Source organism: Eublepharis macularius, chromosome 7 (assembly GCF_028583425.1).
Source record: "Eublepharis macularius isolate TG4126 chromosome 7, MPM_Emac_v1.0, whole genome shotgun sequence".
NCBI classification, from domain to species: Eukaryota; Metazoa; Chordata; class Lepidosauria; order Squamata; family Eublepharidae; genus Eublepharis; species Eublepharis macularius.
The window spans coordinates 83,265,052-83,283,944 of NC_072796.1; the positions used below are offsets into that span (position 1 = coordinate 83,265,052).

At 41.6% G+C, this 18,893-nt stretch overlaps 1 protein-coding gene across 1 annotated transcript in view; it reads right to left on the reverse strand.

The window, feature by feature from the left end:
- Nucleotides 1-4,364: 4,364 nt before the first annotated feature.
- Nucleotides 4,365-18,893, reverse strand: part of PRKDC (protein kinase, DNA-activated, catalytic subunit) — a 187,385-nt gene continuing 172,856 nt past the window's right edge. Inside the window, exons 78-86 of the mRNA XM_054984623.1 lie at nucleotides 18,048-18,115; nucleotides 17,486-17,706; nucleotides 15,438-15,530; nucleotides 13,407-13,496; nucleotides 8,852-8,923; nucleotides 7,815-8,016; nucleotides 7,084-7,272; nucleotides 6,343-6,482; nucleotides 4,365-5,136 (exon numbers count right to left, since the gene is read on the reverse strand). Of these exons, the coding sequence (XP_054840598.1) occupies nucleotides 4,932-5,136; nucleotides 6,343-6,482; nucleotides 7,084-7,272; nucleotides 7,815-8,016; nucleotides 8,852-8,923; nucleotides 13,407-13,496; nucleotides 15,438-15,530; nucleotides 17,486-17,706; nucleotides 18,048-18,115 (1,280 nt within the window). The 3' untranslated portion in view covers nucleotides 4,365-4,931. The remainder of the gene's footprint in view (nucleotides 5,137-6,342; nucleotides 6,483-7,083; nucleotides 7,273-7,814; nucleotides 8,017-8,851; nucleotides 8,924-13,406; nucleotides 13,497-15,437; nucleotides 15,531-17,485; nucleotides 17,707-18,047; nucleotides 18,116-18,893) is intronic.

Sequence of the window (18,893 nt, forward strand, 5' to 3'; positions counted from 1 at the left end):
CATGCCGGAGCACGTACTGTTCACTGACGTCAGCACTCGCTGGAACTCCACTTGTGCCATGCTTCAGCACTTGGTGGAGCAGCAGGCCACACTCCACGCGTGGCTCTCCAAGAGTGGCGGTGCGAGTCAGGTGGGTGAGTTCATCCCGGAGGATTGGCTCACCATCACCCAGACAGTGGAGGTCCTGAAGCCCTTCAAGGACTTCACTGTGGCGGTCTCGTCAGACATGGCAACCCTGGGTCTGGTCATTCCCCTGGTGCACACGCTCCAGAGGAATCTGGCCACCATTGTAGACCCAGACGCACCTCGTGCTGACATCATTCCAGCAGTGCGTGCGCTGGTGAGAAGGCTGCAGCAGGGCATAGCTGCCAGGCTAACACCTCTCACACAGAACATGTCGTATATGTTGGCGACCATGTGCGACCCGCGAATCAAGGGCACTTTCACCGAGCAGGACGGGAACCTCACCAAAGCCAGAGACGGCCTCTGTACTTGGGTGAGGTGCAGGTAGGCCGCGAGAGGACACCTGTCGACAGAGGGGACGGGAGAGGGGCCCTGCCGTGCGGGTCCCTCTCACGCCCCCTCTGAGCGGGCTCCCCCCGCAGCCACCACCGGAGTGTCCATGGAGATGCTCCAGTGGGCCTTCGGCCCCTCTGGGATCGTGAGGCATGTGAGAGAGGATTCGGCGGAGGCAGTGGTCAGGGACTACCTTGCGGAGCCCTGCGAGTTGCTCTCCACCGATCCATTCAGCTACTGGGCCAAGAAGGAGTTGGTCTGGCCAGACCTCTCCCTCGAGGTGCAGCGGCTGCTCTCATGCCCTCCAACAAGCGTGGAGAGCGAGCGCGTCTTTTCTCATGCGGGCAACATTGTCAGCCCACATCACTCTCGCCTTTTCCCATGGAGAGTTGAGCAGTTGATCTTCAATTTCTCAGGACTGGACTTCCAAAGTGAATGAGATGAGCCCACCTTGTGGCCTGCATCCTCTGCGAGTCCAGTCCTTTGGAATCGCGCTCTCCCCTGCATAAAACTCTGTAGACGCAGTTAAAACTGGCCAGCAGGAGGGTGGGTAGGTACCAGTGGCAAAGGGAATGCACCCTGCAATTTGAACACCCCCCCTGCAAAAGGAATTTAAAATATCTCCCAATACTTTGACAGACCCTGTGGGACCAAATTTATTCTGAAAAATGACATGCCCCAGAAATGTTGATTGCCACTGGAGGGAGAAATAGGTTAGATAGGGACTGGTTAGGTTAGGGATGCTTATGTTTATTGTTAAAATGTTAACTGTTTTTTAAATGTTTTTACTGTTGTTTTAAGTGTTATAATGTTGAAATGTTACTGTTGGGTGTGCTTGGTGGGGTTGGGGAACAGTTGAGGAACAGTTGGGGATGATGCAGGTGGCCAGCAGATGATGAAGGAAACGTTTGTGTCTCACAGATGTTTCCAGGTAGAGGCTGAGTCTGGCGGAGGGAGGAGGGGAAACCTCAGCAACACCGCTCCGGAAATGCCATTGTGTTGTGCCCGTGACTGGGCACAGTTCTGCTTTGTGTCGTTTCCCCACTGGCTGAACTGAAAGCACAGCTGCAGGAAATGACAATGGTTCTGCTGGACCGTGTTGCAATGGTTTCCCCCTATCAGTTTGGTTTGGGAGGGATGGGTCATTGCCCTCATGGCCTCACGTGCCAAGAAATAAAGTGATTTTGAAAGAAACTGTGTGTGTATGGTTTTTGTTATTCTGTCCTTGTTTTCTGCAATGGAGGATGTGTTACCTAAAGTGGTTAAGGAATTAAAGTGTTTTTGACAGGAATTGTGTTTTTGTGCTTCTTTGATGTGAAGTGAGTTATTTTTGTGTAGTGAATTGCTTTCATGCCCTATTGTGCCCTTCTGCTGTGTAACCTAAAGCTGTTCAAGAAATAGTGTTTTTTAAAAGAAATTGTTTTTGATGATTCTCTGATGTGAAGTGAGTTGTGTTATTTTTGTGCAGTAGACTGCTTTCATGCCGTTGTGCCCTCCTACTGTGTAACCTAAAGCTGTTCAAAAAATAGTGTTTTTGACAGTTGTGTGTTTTTGTGATTCTCTAATGTGAAGTGAATTGTGTTATTTTTGTGTGGGAGAGACTGCTGGTGTAATGTGTCATAATGCTTTGCCTACTTGTACTCTGAAAGTGAGAAAATATTTTTTTAAAAACTTTATTCAGTGTGTGTTTGTGGTTTATTCCTTGTTGTGAGATTGGTTCCCATCATAGGGAACAATGGGGCTGGCTGGCCAGCCCTCTCTGTAGGTGGTGGGGGTATCAGGGGGAGGGTGTCTGTGGATCAAGTGTTCTTTCACAGGGACAAGCTGGCACTCAGGAGTGTGCCCACCATTGTGGCACCCCTGGGCTGTGCATAATTGCCCTGGGAAAGAGAGTCTATCAGTTCCCATTATAGGGAACAATGGGGGACAGCTGGCCAGCCTGCTCCTGGGGTTCTGGCAGGTGTGGGGCAGTTGGGGGGTGGAGTTGGGTCTGTGTGTGGCTGTTGGGGGTGGATTTGGGTCTGTGCGGGGCTGTTGGGGGTGTATTTTGGGGGCTGAGAGCACCTTATTTTGGAGGCCATAAAATGGCCCCCCAAAGTGGGATATGCTTGAGACTTGGTGGAGGGTGGGAGGACAGGTGGGAGATGGGCCCCTGAAGGTTGGGGGCATTTTGCTTGCAAAATGCCACCCCTAGTCAGACAAGCCTTTTTTTCCCCCATAGGAAAAATGGAGAAAAGGAGGGGGGCTGAGAGCACCTTCTTTGGGAGGCCATAAAATGGCCCCTCAAAGTGGGATCTGCTTGAGCCTTGGTGGAGAGTGGGAGGACAGGTGGGAGATGGGCCCCTGAAAGTTGTGTGCATTTTGCTTGCAAAATGCCAACCCAGGCCACCTAGAAAGATAATGACTTGTTTTTCCCCATAGAGAGCAATGGAGAGTGTAGGAGGATGAGGGCACCTTCTTTGGGGGGCATAACATGGCCCCCCCAAAGTCCATGGATGGGACACCACTTGCAACTTTGCCAATAGTGAAGAGTCTGGGCGTGCTCCTGGATGCCTCCCTGTCAATGGAGGCCCAGGTTACAGCAATTGCCAAGTCTGCATTTTTCCATCTTCATCAGATCAGGCAACTTGCCCCCTACCTGACGCCCCAGGACCTGGCTACAATGACCCATGCAACAGTCACCTCCAGGCTAGATTACTGTAACTCACTCTACGCTGGGCTACCCCTGGGCCTGATCCAGAAACTACAACTGGTCCAGAATGCGGCAGCGTGGGTCCTGACTCGTATATCCTACCAGTCACATATCACACCTGTCCTGTGCCAGCTGCACTGGCTTCCGGATGAATTCCGAATCAGGTTCAAGATATTGGTTCTTACCTTTAAAGCCCTGAGCAGGTTGGGACCGGCGTATCTTCGGGACCGCCTCCCCCTGTATGTTCCCTGGAGACCGCTTCGATCAGCAGATAAATGTTTACTGGTGGTCCCCAGCCCTAAGGAAGCCTGCCTTGATTCAACCAGGGCCAGGGCTTTTTCAAGTCCTGGCCTCAGCCTGGTGGAACGCTCTGTCAATGGAGACCCGGGCCCAGCGGGACATATTATCGTTCTGCCAGGCCTGTAAGACAGAGCTGTTCCCGCCAGGCGTTCGATGGTTGAAGGGGGCGGTGCCATGTCGGCCTCCCACAGGGTGGGGTTCTCCCCACCATTGCACTTGGTTAATTTATTTTATTATTGTTTTGTATGTTGATTTTAGTATTGTTGTTTTCTTGATTTTAACTTGTTCACCACCCAGAGCCCCTGAGAATGGGTGGTATATAAATTGAAATATAAAATAAATAAATAAATAAATAAAATAATATACTAGGGTGATTTTAGCAAATGGCACTTTCAGTCATTTAGATCTAACAGCACTTAGCAGATCTAAGTAAAGGAAAAACTACCGTGTGATCTTTGACATCCAGATAGTCCTTCTATCTTTAGTATTCTAAAAGTTAGTCAAAGGAATTTGATCATAACTTAATGTGTCATTTGTACAACTGTTCCTTTTGCATGCATTGTGATTAATAACTTGGTTAAATTATAAACTTGGAGTGTTACCCTCTGAACTGATGGATCAAAGTGCTGTGTAAAAGAATGAATGAGCAAAAAGATAAATTAACATCTAATTAGAAGCAGACAGATTCTGACTGCAAAAGGACATGTTAGTGTATTATTCTGTATATTATTTTTGTACAATTATTTTTGAAGTGACATAACACTTTCACACCAGTCTCAAATCATGACCTCTTTTAGGGACAAACAAGCCGAGCAATTCTATATTGTGTGGATTTCTTGACAAGTAGAAGCAAAACCACTTTAAAGCCTTTTTAATGTGATAACAAAGTTTGTATTATTTTTTTAAATCTTAATACAAAAACACTTCACATTCCAGAGCAGCAAATAAGAATAGCCTACAAATACATCTTTTAAATAAAGATCATTTACACACATCCTTTAAATAGATTTTATTTGATCAAAAATTCCGAACTGACACTGGAGTTCTTTCTCATTTATAGCTAGTAGATTAACCTTTTTTTACTGAACTATTCTACTAATTTTGTGAAACACAATTTGTTCCTCACCTCCATAAACATCAGCAATAAAATACATAATTGTTGAATTCTAAGTATCATATTTTATTTTTTCCTTAATACACAATTTTCATGTTGGGATCTTATATATAGAATAAACCATTTCCCTGCAGCCAGCCCAATGAACATTAGCAAGAACTTATTGTCAAAATGTTGTCATTTCTTTTGCTCTATCACACAACTTGCATTGCATGCACAAATGCTAATTGCTGTATATATAATGACCTGGGAGGTGATGTCCTGATAGCATAGGCTTTGATGATAGATATGTTGATTTCATTTTATCTTTCACATCCAAGGCTCCCATCCCTCCCAAACTCTGCCCAGAATATTTGGATCTGTAGCTTGGTCTATAAGACATTTCACCTGCATTTCTTCTGAAAGACCATCTTCTGGCTCTCTGGCTCGGATATTATGTTCTTTACTCCCTTGCACTACAGATACATAATACTTGTAGGCATATGATTTTTCATGGCCCAGCTGCAATTCATCACTTAAAAAAGACAGTAAAAACAAATAGTTTATTTGAGAAATCTGGCAGCTGAATTTCCCTAACTAAGGCTGCTTCAACACATGGATTTTTCTAGGCTTTGAAGCTAGAGTGGTTGGAGAGAAAGGACCTTCCACATGACACTGTGCTACAAATGTTTCCCTAGCCCTCAATATGCTTTTTCTCAAAGAATGCTGTGCAAACATGTTACTAAATTATCTAGAAGCAATGGTCTATATTTTCCTGCCCTGCAAAGATCCCATCTACATCTAGACCACGTCCCACTGTCAGTCTCCTGTGGGCAGCACTTTCCTACCATCTTCTTCCTCCCACATCACTGCAGGGACTTCTTACAAGCTTTATTAAAACCAATAATTGCTATTGCAATATACTGTGATAACGTAATTTATTGCTACTTAATCTCTTTCCATTTCAAATTTTAGTTCCTTTGAATTTCAATTTCATTTTTTTTAAAAAAATGATGTCTCCAGCCCTTTTTGTTGCAGAGAGATAAGGGAAAAGTGCTGATAGAGTTTCTCTACATGAGACTAATTACATGAAGACCACCAAGTGAAGGGAGATGCAATGTTAGCCCGGAAGCCAAATTTTAAATGACAGATCAGAAGGCTCTGTCAGTTTCACCTCTATAGTGCCAGCAACTATCTCCTCAGAGGGTTTATTTCATCTTTGCCTCCCTGAAGGCTGTCAATTTCACCTCCCCTTTGGGAAGGAAAAGAGGAAAGAAATAAACCCTCTGAGGAGCGATCTTTGCCAGCACTAGAGAGGTAAAATTAACAGAGCCTTCCAATCTGTCTTTTAAAAGTCGGCTTCCTGGCTAACGTTGCATCTCCCTTCACTTGAGCACCCTCATGTAATTTATCTCGTGTAAAGAGATTCATAGTTTTTGTCCAATTACCCTGGAAAGGAATGGGGAGGGAAAGGTGCAAGGCAGCTGGAGCCAGGCAGGAATTGACTGCGTGGTTAAAACAAGTCAAATGGTGATTTCCCCACATACCAGGTGAAGGGCAATGTTTCAGGTAGATGGGATACTATTTCTATGTCAACAGCATGTTATAATTAATTCATTTAAAAAGTAGTGTGTGTGTTGCTAAATTGTTCATTCACTTTCAGTTTCTTGCAGGCCACCAACTTCTTTTCTTTGAATGTTCAATTTTTTTTTAAAAAATGCCAAGTACTTAAGAAACGTACCTGGTGATCACAGCTGGATTGGCACCAGCCAATTTTCTTCTTGCAAAATTTACTTTTTGGAGGGGATACCAATTCACTTCGTCCATGTTTATTTCCTTAGTCCATGTTCCACCTTTTTTCAACTGTTTGAGTTCAAAATTCTAGAGCGAGAGAGAAATTGCTTTTAATGGCTTGTTTTTATATTATTATGTGGTTTTAACTGTAAGCCACCCCTCTGAAGGACTCTGAAGAGGCATCATAGAAATATCCTAAATATATAAATAAATACAACAGAATAAAAGTTCATTCAAAAGCTAAGAGGGATTTCTGCTGATCTCCCCTAATTCTTGTCCTCCTTAAAGCTATCCCAGAGAGTCTCCTAAGAAGGGCTAGAGGTTGCTGGGTCTGAAATGGGACAGGAAAAGCAGCAAACCCCATTCCATGAGCCTCTACTCCATTTTCTCAGAAGGGGTAGACATCACCCAGTGCCACTCTGTTGCCCCTCCTATCCCCCTAAAGCCCATGAATATATTTCTCTCGTGCTCATCATTTCTCCCCTCTTCTCTCTATTATATATGCAAAGCATTTCAATCAGAAACAATGAAATCTAAGACCCGTAATCAGCAAATGAAAGGTACAAAGTAGACTAATGACCAAATAGAAACGTTTCACATCATCATGTAATTATACTTTCTTCTTTATATGAGCCCAATCTCTCTTGCTTTGTGCAGATAAACCAGGACTAACAACAAGACAACCTACTTTCCAGTCTAAGGAAGGCTCCTTTACAAACACGTCCATTGTATTAATGAGAAGTTCTGGATAAACACGGTACGCTTTTAAGGAATGCACCATCATGCTGTAAATAAGGCCGGTTTCCTTCATGGGCAACATCAAATTAACAAACTGGCGAGTCAAACGGAAGGGCATCAACTCTGGCACTGGCAGAAACTATACAAGAAAAAATTTAAAATAAAAGCTATAAAAATATGGAACATCATAGCTTTTTATTTCTTTCGCCCCTCAGAATAAGAACTTAATAATTTAAGAGCAGACTGAATTCAAGGGAATGATGAAGGAATATGGTTTCTAGATAAAGGATGTATGTGTTAATTAGATATCAGTTTTCCCTTTCCCACTTTTGGTCACTGCAGCACACTTAAACCTGACTTCCTCTTCTCATCCAAACATTTCTTCAGAAGTGATTCCACTCTGTTGTTAACAACTGCCATGGATTAAAGACAAACTGTTACTCTTATCATACCAGGTTTTACTGTTCTTTTAGTTTGTTACAGTGATACTGTATATACCTTTTAAAATCATTTATATAACTATCATAAATTTCCATAGTTCAAGCATCACTTGATCAGCAAAACAGATGCCAAAAAGGTAGCAGGAAGAATTTGGGGATAAATAAATATATTATTAATTCCCCACAAAACTTATACTTGTATGAAGGAATCAGCAGAAAATGCAAGAAGCAGGAAGAATACCTGTGTAGCTGAACCAAATGCGTGTCCAAAGTCTATTCCCACCACACCGCCTGTTTCCATGTTGACCATGAAGTTGGACAAATGCCGATCTCCAATACCGAGAATCCAGTGGCTGATGCACATCAATGCATGAGAGCCGGCAAAATGGGATCGCAGAGACAGAAAAGCCTCTGAAGTTGTACTCATCTTGACAAAGGCCCTCCTTAAGAAAAGCGAAACGTATCTATTAGAAGCTGCACTTTCATCCTATATTTTATTTATTTATTTTTATGCCATTTATAGTCCACCTTTCTCACTAAGAATCAAGGCGGATTACATGGTGTATGAGTCAGCACAATCAGTATCATGACAATTCAATATAAATGTATTGGATATATTCATGCAATTTGCAAGATTTAAAGAGAAAGAATGAAAAAAAGGTTAAAGATTTAACAATGTTGAAACAGAGCATAGAAAAAATCTATGACGGATATATTAAACAACAAAGGAACTGTCCAGTAAGTAATAGTGAAGTCTATGGTCCCTCCCTGTTTACAGCAATAGTAGTGAAGTCTATGGTCCCTCACCAATAGTAATGGAGTCTGTAGTCCCTCCTTATCCCTTTACTGATGGATTCCCTATCCATTTACTGATGCATCTCTTGAGGCCACTTTCTTACCATACAGCCCTCCCATCTGAGCAAAAAGCCCTCTTGAACAATTCATAAATGCTATTCCTAGGCAGTCAAAAAAGTAAGAAATTCCCCCGTACCTTTCCAGACACACGCAAAAAAGTGCAAGTGGATGCAAGGGAAGTGGACAGGAAGGTATTTATAGTGGCAAAGCCGGAGCCTCAGAGGTAGGTTCCTTTTAAAAATACTGAGGATAGAACCTGCACAAGCCAAGAGCTGGGAACATGAGAAAGCAAGCGATATAGGGGAAGGCACTGGATACAAATTATGGTATCTTGGGGGAGATGCAGTCCATATGCCACTCATGCACAGAGTGACTATAGTCTCAGCTATTTCAAAGCCTGTAGTTTATAAAGAGTACATTTACCGTAGAAGGTCCTCAGGCACAAGGTTTTCCCGTTGTTGGAAAGAAGTCACGGTCTCTATGCGATTAGCTTTTCTGAAAGTGGACAAAATATTAGTAATTAAAAATATACAGCAGAATTTAAAAAACAGAATCAACAATCAAACATGGAATCTTTTCCTCCCTTAGTTTACACCAGTCCCAACTATCCCTCTGAAATGCCTCTCTGTTTTCACTCCATGTTTAACTTTAGATTTGCAAACTCTTTGAGGCAGGTTCTTGAATGTTTTGCTTATGCTGTAAAAACAACAACAATGATGCTGCTGCTGCATAAAGAACGTATCTTCTCTTTAGCGTTTATTTAATGTCAGTGTTTAGAATACAGATGCAATGTGGTCCCTGTCCATAAAATTTATTTTTAAAAATTTTATTCAATTTATATTCCACTCTTCCCGCAAGCGGGCTCAAAACGTACAAAGACTGACCAAATGAATATGAACAAGTTGTGTTAATACTCCTGGGAAGGATTATGCAGGAGGATATGTTTTCTGTAATTATGTATTTACTTGATGTCCCGTTTACTGACATCAATCTCAGCCTTACAGATTTCACAGTGTGTATTGCTTCTTCAAGCTTTAAAGATCTGGGACCCAGTTTCAGCTTCCATACAATAGTATGATGGCTACTGAGCATATGTTGAAAAGTCACGTGACATCACAATCACATGTCAGAAAGAGGAGGAGCCAGAATTCCTGAACATGCCTGAGCTAGGAATTTTCTTCACCTCTTAGTGATCTCTTTCCACTCTCTTGATGCTCCTCCCAGCCTGAGTACAGACACACAGGAGGAATGGCAACCTTGGTCTCTAGGCATACACGTCAGGAGCAAGACCTTGCAAGAAGCAGCCAAAGGTGAGAGGGCAGCTCTATAGCAGTTCACCTGTCTAGTAAAGATCATTAGGTGGGTTGTGATAGTCCAGAAAAGAAATCCGAATTAAGAAAAAATCTCTCCTGTTTTTCAAAGGACTTTTATTTGGATCACTGAAATAAACCTCCTATAAAATATTTTTTCCCTTCTGGAATCAGCAAAATGCTTCTTAGATGACGTTCACAAATATTCCCAAAGTATTTTAACAACTCCTGCAGTCTTTCTTTCGATATACTGTTCAAAGTAAGGCCCATTCCGCATGGCACACTTTAAGCTGGCAATGCTCAGCATTCACACCGATCGGTGCTGAAATGGCTTTGGATCCCATCATTCTGCACTGCATGACCTTGAGGCAATTTGGTGTCTGCTAATGAGTTGAGAGGTGTCTGTTTGGAGCCATGTTTTGTGGGGGCTGGAGTTGACATTTATATATATATATAAAAAAAATTGTATGCGTGATAACGTTGCTATATTGGAAACCCCCCCCCCCCCCGTATTGGGCTATTCTGTGCCCACTGGAGAGGCAATTTGGTGGAGTTCTGGGGGGGGGGGACATGTACTTTTCGTGCTTGTTCCACTCTCATTTATGTTTTTTTAAAGCCAAGCTAAGGATTAAAATGTTGCTGCTTCATTCCCTCTGGGCAGCTTCCCTGCAGCTTTGTTTTGGAGGGAGAGAAAAGCAGCCATTTAACCCTTTCCTGACTTTTAAAGACAGCAGGGAATAAGCAGAAATGTTAGGACTAGTTCCTGGGTTTGAAAAAAGAGAGAATGCATGCATACCTGGGAGAAAGGAAGCAAATGGAGAAGCAGCCATGACCCTTACCTCACTTTACTGATAAAAATGGTGGAAAAGGTGTTCAGAGAGCTGAGGAGGGTGGGAGTGGTTACTGGTGGCCAGACCAATGAGCTCCTGGGGGAAAGGGAAAGGGGGTAGAAGAAGCAGAACAGGAGTTTTTGATTCTGCATGGATATAACATGTGGCAGCAGCGACTGGGCAGTGGCTTAAAAAAAATATCGTGGAATGTGTGTGGGGGGAAAAAACGGGAAAGATGGACAAAACCATTTCTGCTTCTCATGACTCCCTTGCACGTGCAGAACTCTGAAGAAAATGGGAAGCAGAACAGATTCTGAAATGCTGTAAATTACTGTGCGGAAAACACCTACGTTTCTTTTTGGACATGTACAATGGCATGGCAAAAGCTGTATCATCTGCATGGTGAGTTGAGCATACAATGTAACTTGAGAGGTGAAGGAATTTAAAGCAGTCATTGCGTGTAAACCAGCCCTAACAGCATAGACTAGGATCAGGGCTTTTTTTCTGGGAAAAGAGGTGGTGGAACTCAGTGAGTTGCCCTCAGAGAAAATGGTCACATGGCTGGTGCCCCCCCCCCCCCGATCTCCAGACAGAGGTGAGTTTAGATTGTCCTACGCGCAATCTAATCTCCCCTCTGTCTGGAGATCAGGGGCCGGGGCCACCAGCCATGTGACCTTTTCAAGAGGTTCCGAAACTCCGTTCCACTGCGTTTCTGCTGAAAAAAAGCCCTGACTAGGATTATAGACTCCTCTTTAAAGAGAAGTATAACTCAGCTCTTACACTGCTGATGCATGTGAACATTACAGGACAAGGAGCTGCACTTACTCAGCGACTTTTTTATCTATAACATGTTTATCTCACCCTTTAGCTAAGGAGCGCGTGGTGGCACCCAAGATTCTTCCCTCCCTCAGTTTATCCTTATAATACCTCTATGAAACTAACTCAAGGCCATCCATTTCAACTCAGGCCTTCCGGGTCCTAGTCCAACATCCCAACTAATGCACTGCACTTTTCCACTGAGAATATTGTTATTTGTACTACAAGACTTTGGGGAAATCCTTACACTTGTGCCCTGTCTCCATCCAGTGCTTTTGCTGAATGAAATCATCTTGTATGCAAAGCAGAGTTATATCACACTCCTGTTCTTAAAATGAGGTCAGTTAACATAAACTCAATTATTCCAGTTGAGTAGGTTCATAGGCTGAACTATCTGTCCTCAGGCAAGGGGAGAGGGGAACCATACCCAATTTCTTACCTTTCAGATTTTGTTGCTAACAGATATAAACATAGTTCACATGTCATGCTTGTATATTCTCTCCTCTCCTTGTGTAGTTTGCAGAGACCAACTAACTACAATTCGTTGAGGCACCTTAATTTGAATGTAGTTTATTGATAAAGAAACAAACCTCAACCAGTTAAGATGCCCACACTGGGTTGTCAATATGCCTGGCGAAAAATGTCCTGTCCCTTCAGTAGAGGCCTTATATATGGATATGCACAGCTGAAGCTTTTCATGGTATAAAGGTAAATAACGTTCCATTCAGCATCTATTAAAGCAACAGGACATTTCTTTTCTAGGAAGTTGGAAACCCTGTGCCCACATTCAGCCACCATTACAAAATGGAGTTAGCTGAAGATTTCTGTGTAAGGCAGGAGAAGAAAGCCTATGGATGTCAGGTTCTCTCTTCTCCAGTTAGTTTCTAACAGCTTAGTGAAGCCTGGGACTTTCTTCCATTTCCATTAGAGAAGATTTTCTTATCAAGCATCCTGAGGAGTTCCTGTGACTTGCACGAATTGCTTTTGAACTTGACTGGCTTCCATTTATCAGCTCAAAGAAGAAGGAAGGGGAGAAGAGAGGCCATCAGCACTGAACTGCTGACTCTTTTAAAAGTTGTTCAGGTGGCAAAGTATTTGCTGAGTGGCTGTAAGCCAGCAGATGGCAACTCAATCAGAATCTCCATGGCATCAGGAAAGAAAGCTGGTGTCTTGCAGTTCACAAAGATGGGAGGAGCCTTTCCTGGGCAGCTCTCTTTCCTGACTTTGGATTGGTCTAGTAATTCTGGCTGGGAAAGCCCTGTCCCTTCACAACCATAGCAGCTGTGCTCTGAACACTTCTTTAGAATCATGGCAGGTCAGAAATGTATTGCAGCTTCTTCTTCCCCTTATTGTTGGGAGTGGCTGCCAACTGCATGGAACTTATTGTATGGGACGGCTATCTAATTATTTACAACTCTGGAAGATTTAGATCTATGAAGGCATCAGCAGGATAACAAGGCAGAATGCCATCCCAGCTCCATATCTATGCTTATTATTGATTTTTCAAACACCGACCAAAAATCATACGCTCTCCCTCAGCTCTGTTACACAACTAGAGACTGTTAGGAACCAGAAAAAAATCAATTGTGTTGAATTCTAATGTAAGATAGCGCAGAATGAAGCACTGAAGGTGACGTTAACTTTTCATGTAATGAAATGTGAAATGTTACTCAAAGTCTGATACATGAATTTTAAAAAGATCAATGTTCTTGTTCTTATGTTAAGGAAAGATCTGATATTGTCAGACGTATCAAAAATGAATTATTTTTGGCAGATACTATTACAAGTTAATTGGAACTGTCAAGTGCTTTAAATAACGGTTTTATGCTTAGTGTTGTATAGTGTATGATTTACTAACCCTTTAATATTCTTGTTTACTGGTCTGTATGTAAAACTTTGTGAGAAACTCTGTCTTAATTATTCATTGGGGGTGTGCCTTTGAGTTATTTCAAAAATTTCCAGTAAGTATTCCAGCAGCATAGTGTGTACAATAAATGAACAACATTTAATTCTAGAACTTACTTGTAACTAGATGCATAGTTTGCAACTCCTCCATTCCTCTTCCCCATCTTGGAGAGCCACTCGTTGTATTCAGCATGAGGACCTCTGGAGCTATACAAAGAGGCAAAAAAGGCAACAATCCTCAAGCAATTTACTACATTATCTGAAAAGTGCATGCTGTCATAGAGCTTGTTTGTTTGTTTGTTTGTTAGCACCTAGGTGCTAAATGAAAACAATTAATATATCCAACCATTTCTCACAGTGTTATTAGGAAAAATACTGTTTTTCATGAGTTACTGAAAAACAAAGTCCTTAGAAATATAAAGCAAACTGAAAGAATACTATTTACATAAATTCCTGACTCACACCACTGTTCCTCCATTAAACAATCTTGTAGCTTTATTTCTTCAAATAGACGAAGCTTTTGCCGTGCAACATTCAGGTATAGTTCCTTTCATACTCAGTAAGAAACCAACACACTTAATACTAATTTAGCAAGCTGAAGCTCATCCCCCAACCCCTTTAAAAATGGCACAATAACTCAGGAGACTGAACACTCAATTTGTACCACTGTCTGACATGCATACATTTTCTGATTTTTCTTTTTGCACATAGCTATTATAGTTCTTAAAATTTTCTTTTATTATTGTTAAAATATTTATGCCCTGCCTTTCCTCCACTTCAAAGCGAGACCCAAGGTGGACAATTACATAGATTAATACAATAATAAAACAAAAAACCTCACAACAAAATAAAACAAGATGGTGGTGAACAGTGATGGTTTTATCCAAATGCACACTGGTATACTAGAGCTCCCTCCCTCATGAATGACAGCCACAGGTTTTCGCAGCAATGCACTGGTAAGCAGCAGCAGCAGCCTCAGTTTCTGCTGGTGAGATGCTCCATTTCCTGCCAGCACAGCTCAAATACAGCCACAAGCAACAAGTCACAGGCCAAGACTTGTACAATGCTGAGCTGCATTAAGTCAGCATACATGATAAGAAGAAGCACAGCAGCCTTTAAATAAGCCTTTGGAAAATCTGTTCTGCAGTTAGCACATGCTCATTTTTGCTATTCATGTTTTTTTAAAAAAAGAATAAAGCAGTTAATTAATGATGAAGGAAGGACTAATAGTAATAATAATGAGTGGAGTTTCAAAATAGGCATGCTTGGATCAATGAGCATTTATGTTACGTTCTTCATAATGTGTCATTACTGTTATTATTATTATCTACCAATATGGCTAATAAATAAATAGGGTTAAAATAAAAGAATATATTTAATATCCTTCTGTGTCAACTGAAAAGCAGAAGGCCCTAGTAAGAATATTACAGAGCTGTTAACACTCGGCTAGGAAGCCAAACCAAACACTGAAGTAAGCTGCTATTCGTATTATACTCTAAGTTTAATATGGAGAAAAACTGGTAAGCAGGAACAGGCGCCAAGATCTGGACACAAACCATTTCCTTAAGTCCAGCATTCTTACAAAGTGATGGCTGTACAATGCTTGTTAATAAAATCAGGACTGCTTTCAGAATTGTAATATTTGCTAATGAGCACACAAGATTCTCTCGTGATGAAAAACGGCTTAGAGTTGGCTTTTGTAGCGTGACGGCTTCTGAGAGACTCTTTGTCCCTAATCAGGAAATTACTGTCCACTTCAACTGATAAGTGCACAATGCTGAGCTTGCAACTGCTCTCCACTCAGACTGAAGTTCGCTTCCTGTATATTTAAACTAAAATCAAAACCCCTTGCTTGTAAAAATCAATCTGCTGATAAGAAAATGGTGATGATGAAGCCACAGACGATAGCAAGTCATTTGTTTAGATAAGTAGGCAGAAATATGGGTTAAAGGTGAAATGCTGCACTTTATACAAACAGCTGCCAATTATTAATCTAGGGAAGGAAGTACTTTGACTTCTGCAGGCTAAAGTGAACTGTTCCTTTGGATACTGCTATATTAAGTAATGATAGCTGACTGTCACAGTTTTTAACATACCTCTGAAGAACGTTACTAACAACCCAGAAATACAGTTAAATGCCTTCATTACCTGTTATAATCATTTTTTTCCTGCTCAGACATATTTTTAAGAAGAAATTCCTTTAATGTACATGTATTCTCAAGCCATTCAATCAGTCCTAGCCTGAAAGAAAACATATCCAAGATATATAGGTAATAGGGAAATAAAAAGATAGAATGCTATAATGCTTGGCAATGGGATTAGCTTATATTAATCCTTGCATCCTCCTGGAGTCCACATGAGGACTTTTGATCACATGTGCCTTGTAAATTCTGTGCTGGCAACTCTTCCCAGACATCCAGGAGCCCAATTCAGACCAAGATCACAGAACACAAGGGAGAGGGACTTAAGCCTTCCCCTCCATTAAATTTTCCCAACCTGAAACAACATGAGGAACTGCTGTTTGCCCCAATGGGGAAAACTACATGCAGCCACCAGTGCATTTGAGCTTCCCCAACAGATCAAATAGGTCAGGAAAATGGTGTGAGGGGAAGGCTTAGGATCCTCTCTTTGCATGCATAGTGATCCCAATCCAAATTGGTCCCCAAGTGCCTGGGAACTAAGTCCTGTGCACAGAACTCACAAGCAAGCCTGATCAAAAGTCCTTGTAGCGGGATAGCGGTGATTTCTGAGCATAACGTAATTAACCGTTTGCCTAAAAAGGGTAAAAAATATAAAGGAGGACAGACTGGTGAAGAGATCTTTTTTGATCAAGATATTAAAATACCACAAGGCAAATTATAAATGAACACACAACTTTAGAGGAAGAAAAAGATACTCAAGAACTATGGCCTGAAATAAAAATCCCTCTGTTTTATTCAAGAAATGAAGGATAATTTGGGAGATATATAATTGTCTATCTTCTAAAGGAGATACCTTATTATATGATGCACTAACTCATTATTGTGAGAGGATCCAGGCACTGAACCTTCCTTTGCATGTGTGGTGCACCAACTTTTTTAACACAGATATTGAGGGCCTAGTTGGTGAATCATGATGACTAATCAAATTGTGTGTGGGAACTGGGAAGTGGTCAGGGCTGCTGCATGAGCAGCTCAAGAAAGAGCTTGCATGTCCCCTAGCAATTGCCTGCTCTTTCTTCAGGCATCCACCTTACAGCTTTAAAACTATTACTAACCCACAAGCAGGCTCAGGGTGGGTCACATCAATACTAAAACACACAATATAATTGCATTAAAACAATAAAGCTACATAATAGGAATATATACAATACAGAAAGTATCTACTATTGATTCCAAGAAAAGGCTGTCAGGCTGGGGACCACCAGCAACTGCTTATCGGCAGAGCACAGTGCCCTCTGAGGGACATATGGCGAGAGAAGGACCCACAGGTATGTTGGTCCCAGTTCTCAAGGGCTTTAAATGTCAAAACCAAAACCTTGAACCGGATCTGGAATTCAACTGGGACCCAGTGCAGCTGACCCAGCACCGGATGAATATGTGCCTTAAACAGTGTCCCCGTAAGCATATCTTCACTGGATATTAAAATTAACAGGTTTCTCATTACAAGTGTAGTAATGCTATCTTTGCTTGTCTGGTGGGTATGTTATAGAAATATGCAACATTTATCTCAGTTATACCTTAACCTTTCTCCCCAATGGGGACTTGAAGTGGCTTACAACATTCTCCCCTTCTCCATTTTATCCTCACAACAATCTTGTGAGGCCGGTTAGGCTAACAGCGTGTGACTGGTCCAACAAGTTTCCATGCCATAGCGATTCAACCCTTTGTCTCCCAGATCCTAGCCCAACAAACTCACCATTTCACCATGCCAGCTCTCAGTTCATCAGTTATATTCCCACCCCTTCCTTCTTCCAAGGAACTCGGGGAGATCTATGTGGTTTGCCATTTTATCCTCGTAACAATGCTGTTAAGCTTAGATGACGGCTGGTCCAAGATAACCCTGGTATGTTTCATGGATGGGAAAGAATTTGAACCCAGATCCTCTTGGTCCTCTTACTCCAACTCTCTAACCACTAATTCTCTAATATTTCTCTTAGTAGTTCAGTAACAAAGGTTGGTATATACGTACTATATTAAAGAACATCAAGCGCCTACCTAGTGGTCATTGGTATAACTTGATACGTTTTTAGCTGCATACTTCTTTGGCTGCAGGCCGCATCCTGCAAAAGTACAGTATTCATGACATCAAAGAGCTGTTCAATGCGTTGGTCTTGTCGGAGATCTTCTCCTCCTTTCACAAGGAAGGGATACTCCCGCTCATCACTGCCTCTGATAGTTATACGCTTTGGTTTTCGGATAGATAACATTACTTTTATCTTCCATGAAACAGAGAGAAAAAAACACAGTTTTGAAACAGAAAGGATAAGAATATACTTTAGTATAGGAATTTAGCCTGCATTTCTGCATGGCTACAGAAAAGAATACTCTTAAATCTGTATCTTTCTACAAAATGTTAGGGTCTGCTTTATAAGCACCATACATAGTTACAAAATATTTTAATGCAGAGTTTATCACTGTGTTATGATTATGTGGACAAGATCAGACAGCTCCTTTCTAAAAGTGGAAGAGGGATGTTGACATTTTAAAGATGTTAACATAATTTGCTGTCATGAAATATTAAGTGATTTATACCTTGTACATTAATATATTAACATACCCTTTCATCAAATCCAGCAATTTTTGCATGGTATTCTGGCAATGGCTTTCCTTTACCATCATATTGACCTGAGTGGGTAAAAAGTCATTGTTTAATTGTGGTCTCTCAGAATGCGTATTTTATTAAGAAACTATTAATGTAAGGTTTCTTTGCTTTGATTAAACAATTTGTGAGTATACATTCTCAAAATGCAACTCTAGTTAAAAAAAAAACAAAATCCTCCAATGACCAAGGATCTGTTCTTATGTTTTACTGCTGTATCTGAAGAAATGAGCTGTGACTCACGAAAGCTCATACCCTACCACAAATTTTGTTAAGTCTTATAGGTGCTGCTGGAATTGCTCTTTTCTACTGCCACAGACAGACTAATACAGCTACCCATCTTGATCTTGCTGTTGAGAAAGTTCCAAGAGCATGGAGTGTGGCCTCCTTACCATGCGGTAAAGTGCTTATGGGAAAAGGCTCCTCACACACAGCTCTGGCAAGTCCAACTATGACAGCAGAGTGTAACCCCCTCCCAGACAGTGGCAGCCATAGAGGAAATCTCATGAAAACAGCTTCCGACACTGAAGCATATCGTATTTACTTGAAAGGAAGACGATCCTAAATGTAAAACAACCTCCTTAAAAAATGTTTTACATGCTCCCAAAATCATTACTGGACATAGCTTTAACTTGTATGTGAATGTAAGATTCCCTCCCTCCCACTCCTTTTTAATGGCATATGAGAAAAAAAGAATTTTATATTTTACAGTGCAATCCTATGCAGAGTTATTCCAGTCTAAGTTAATTGAAGTCAACGGGCTTAGACTGGAGTAACTCTCCATAGGATTGCACTGTTAGTAGC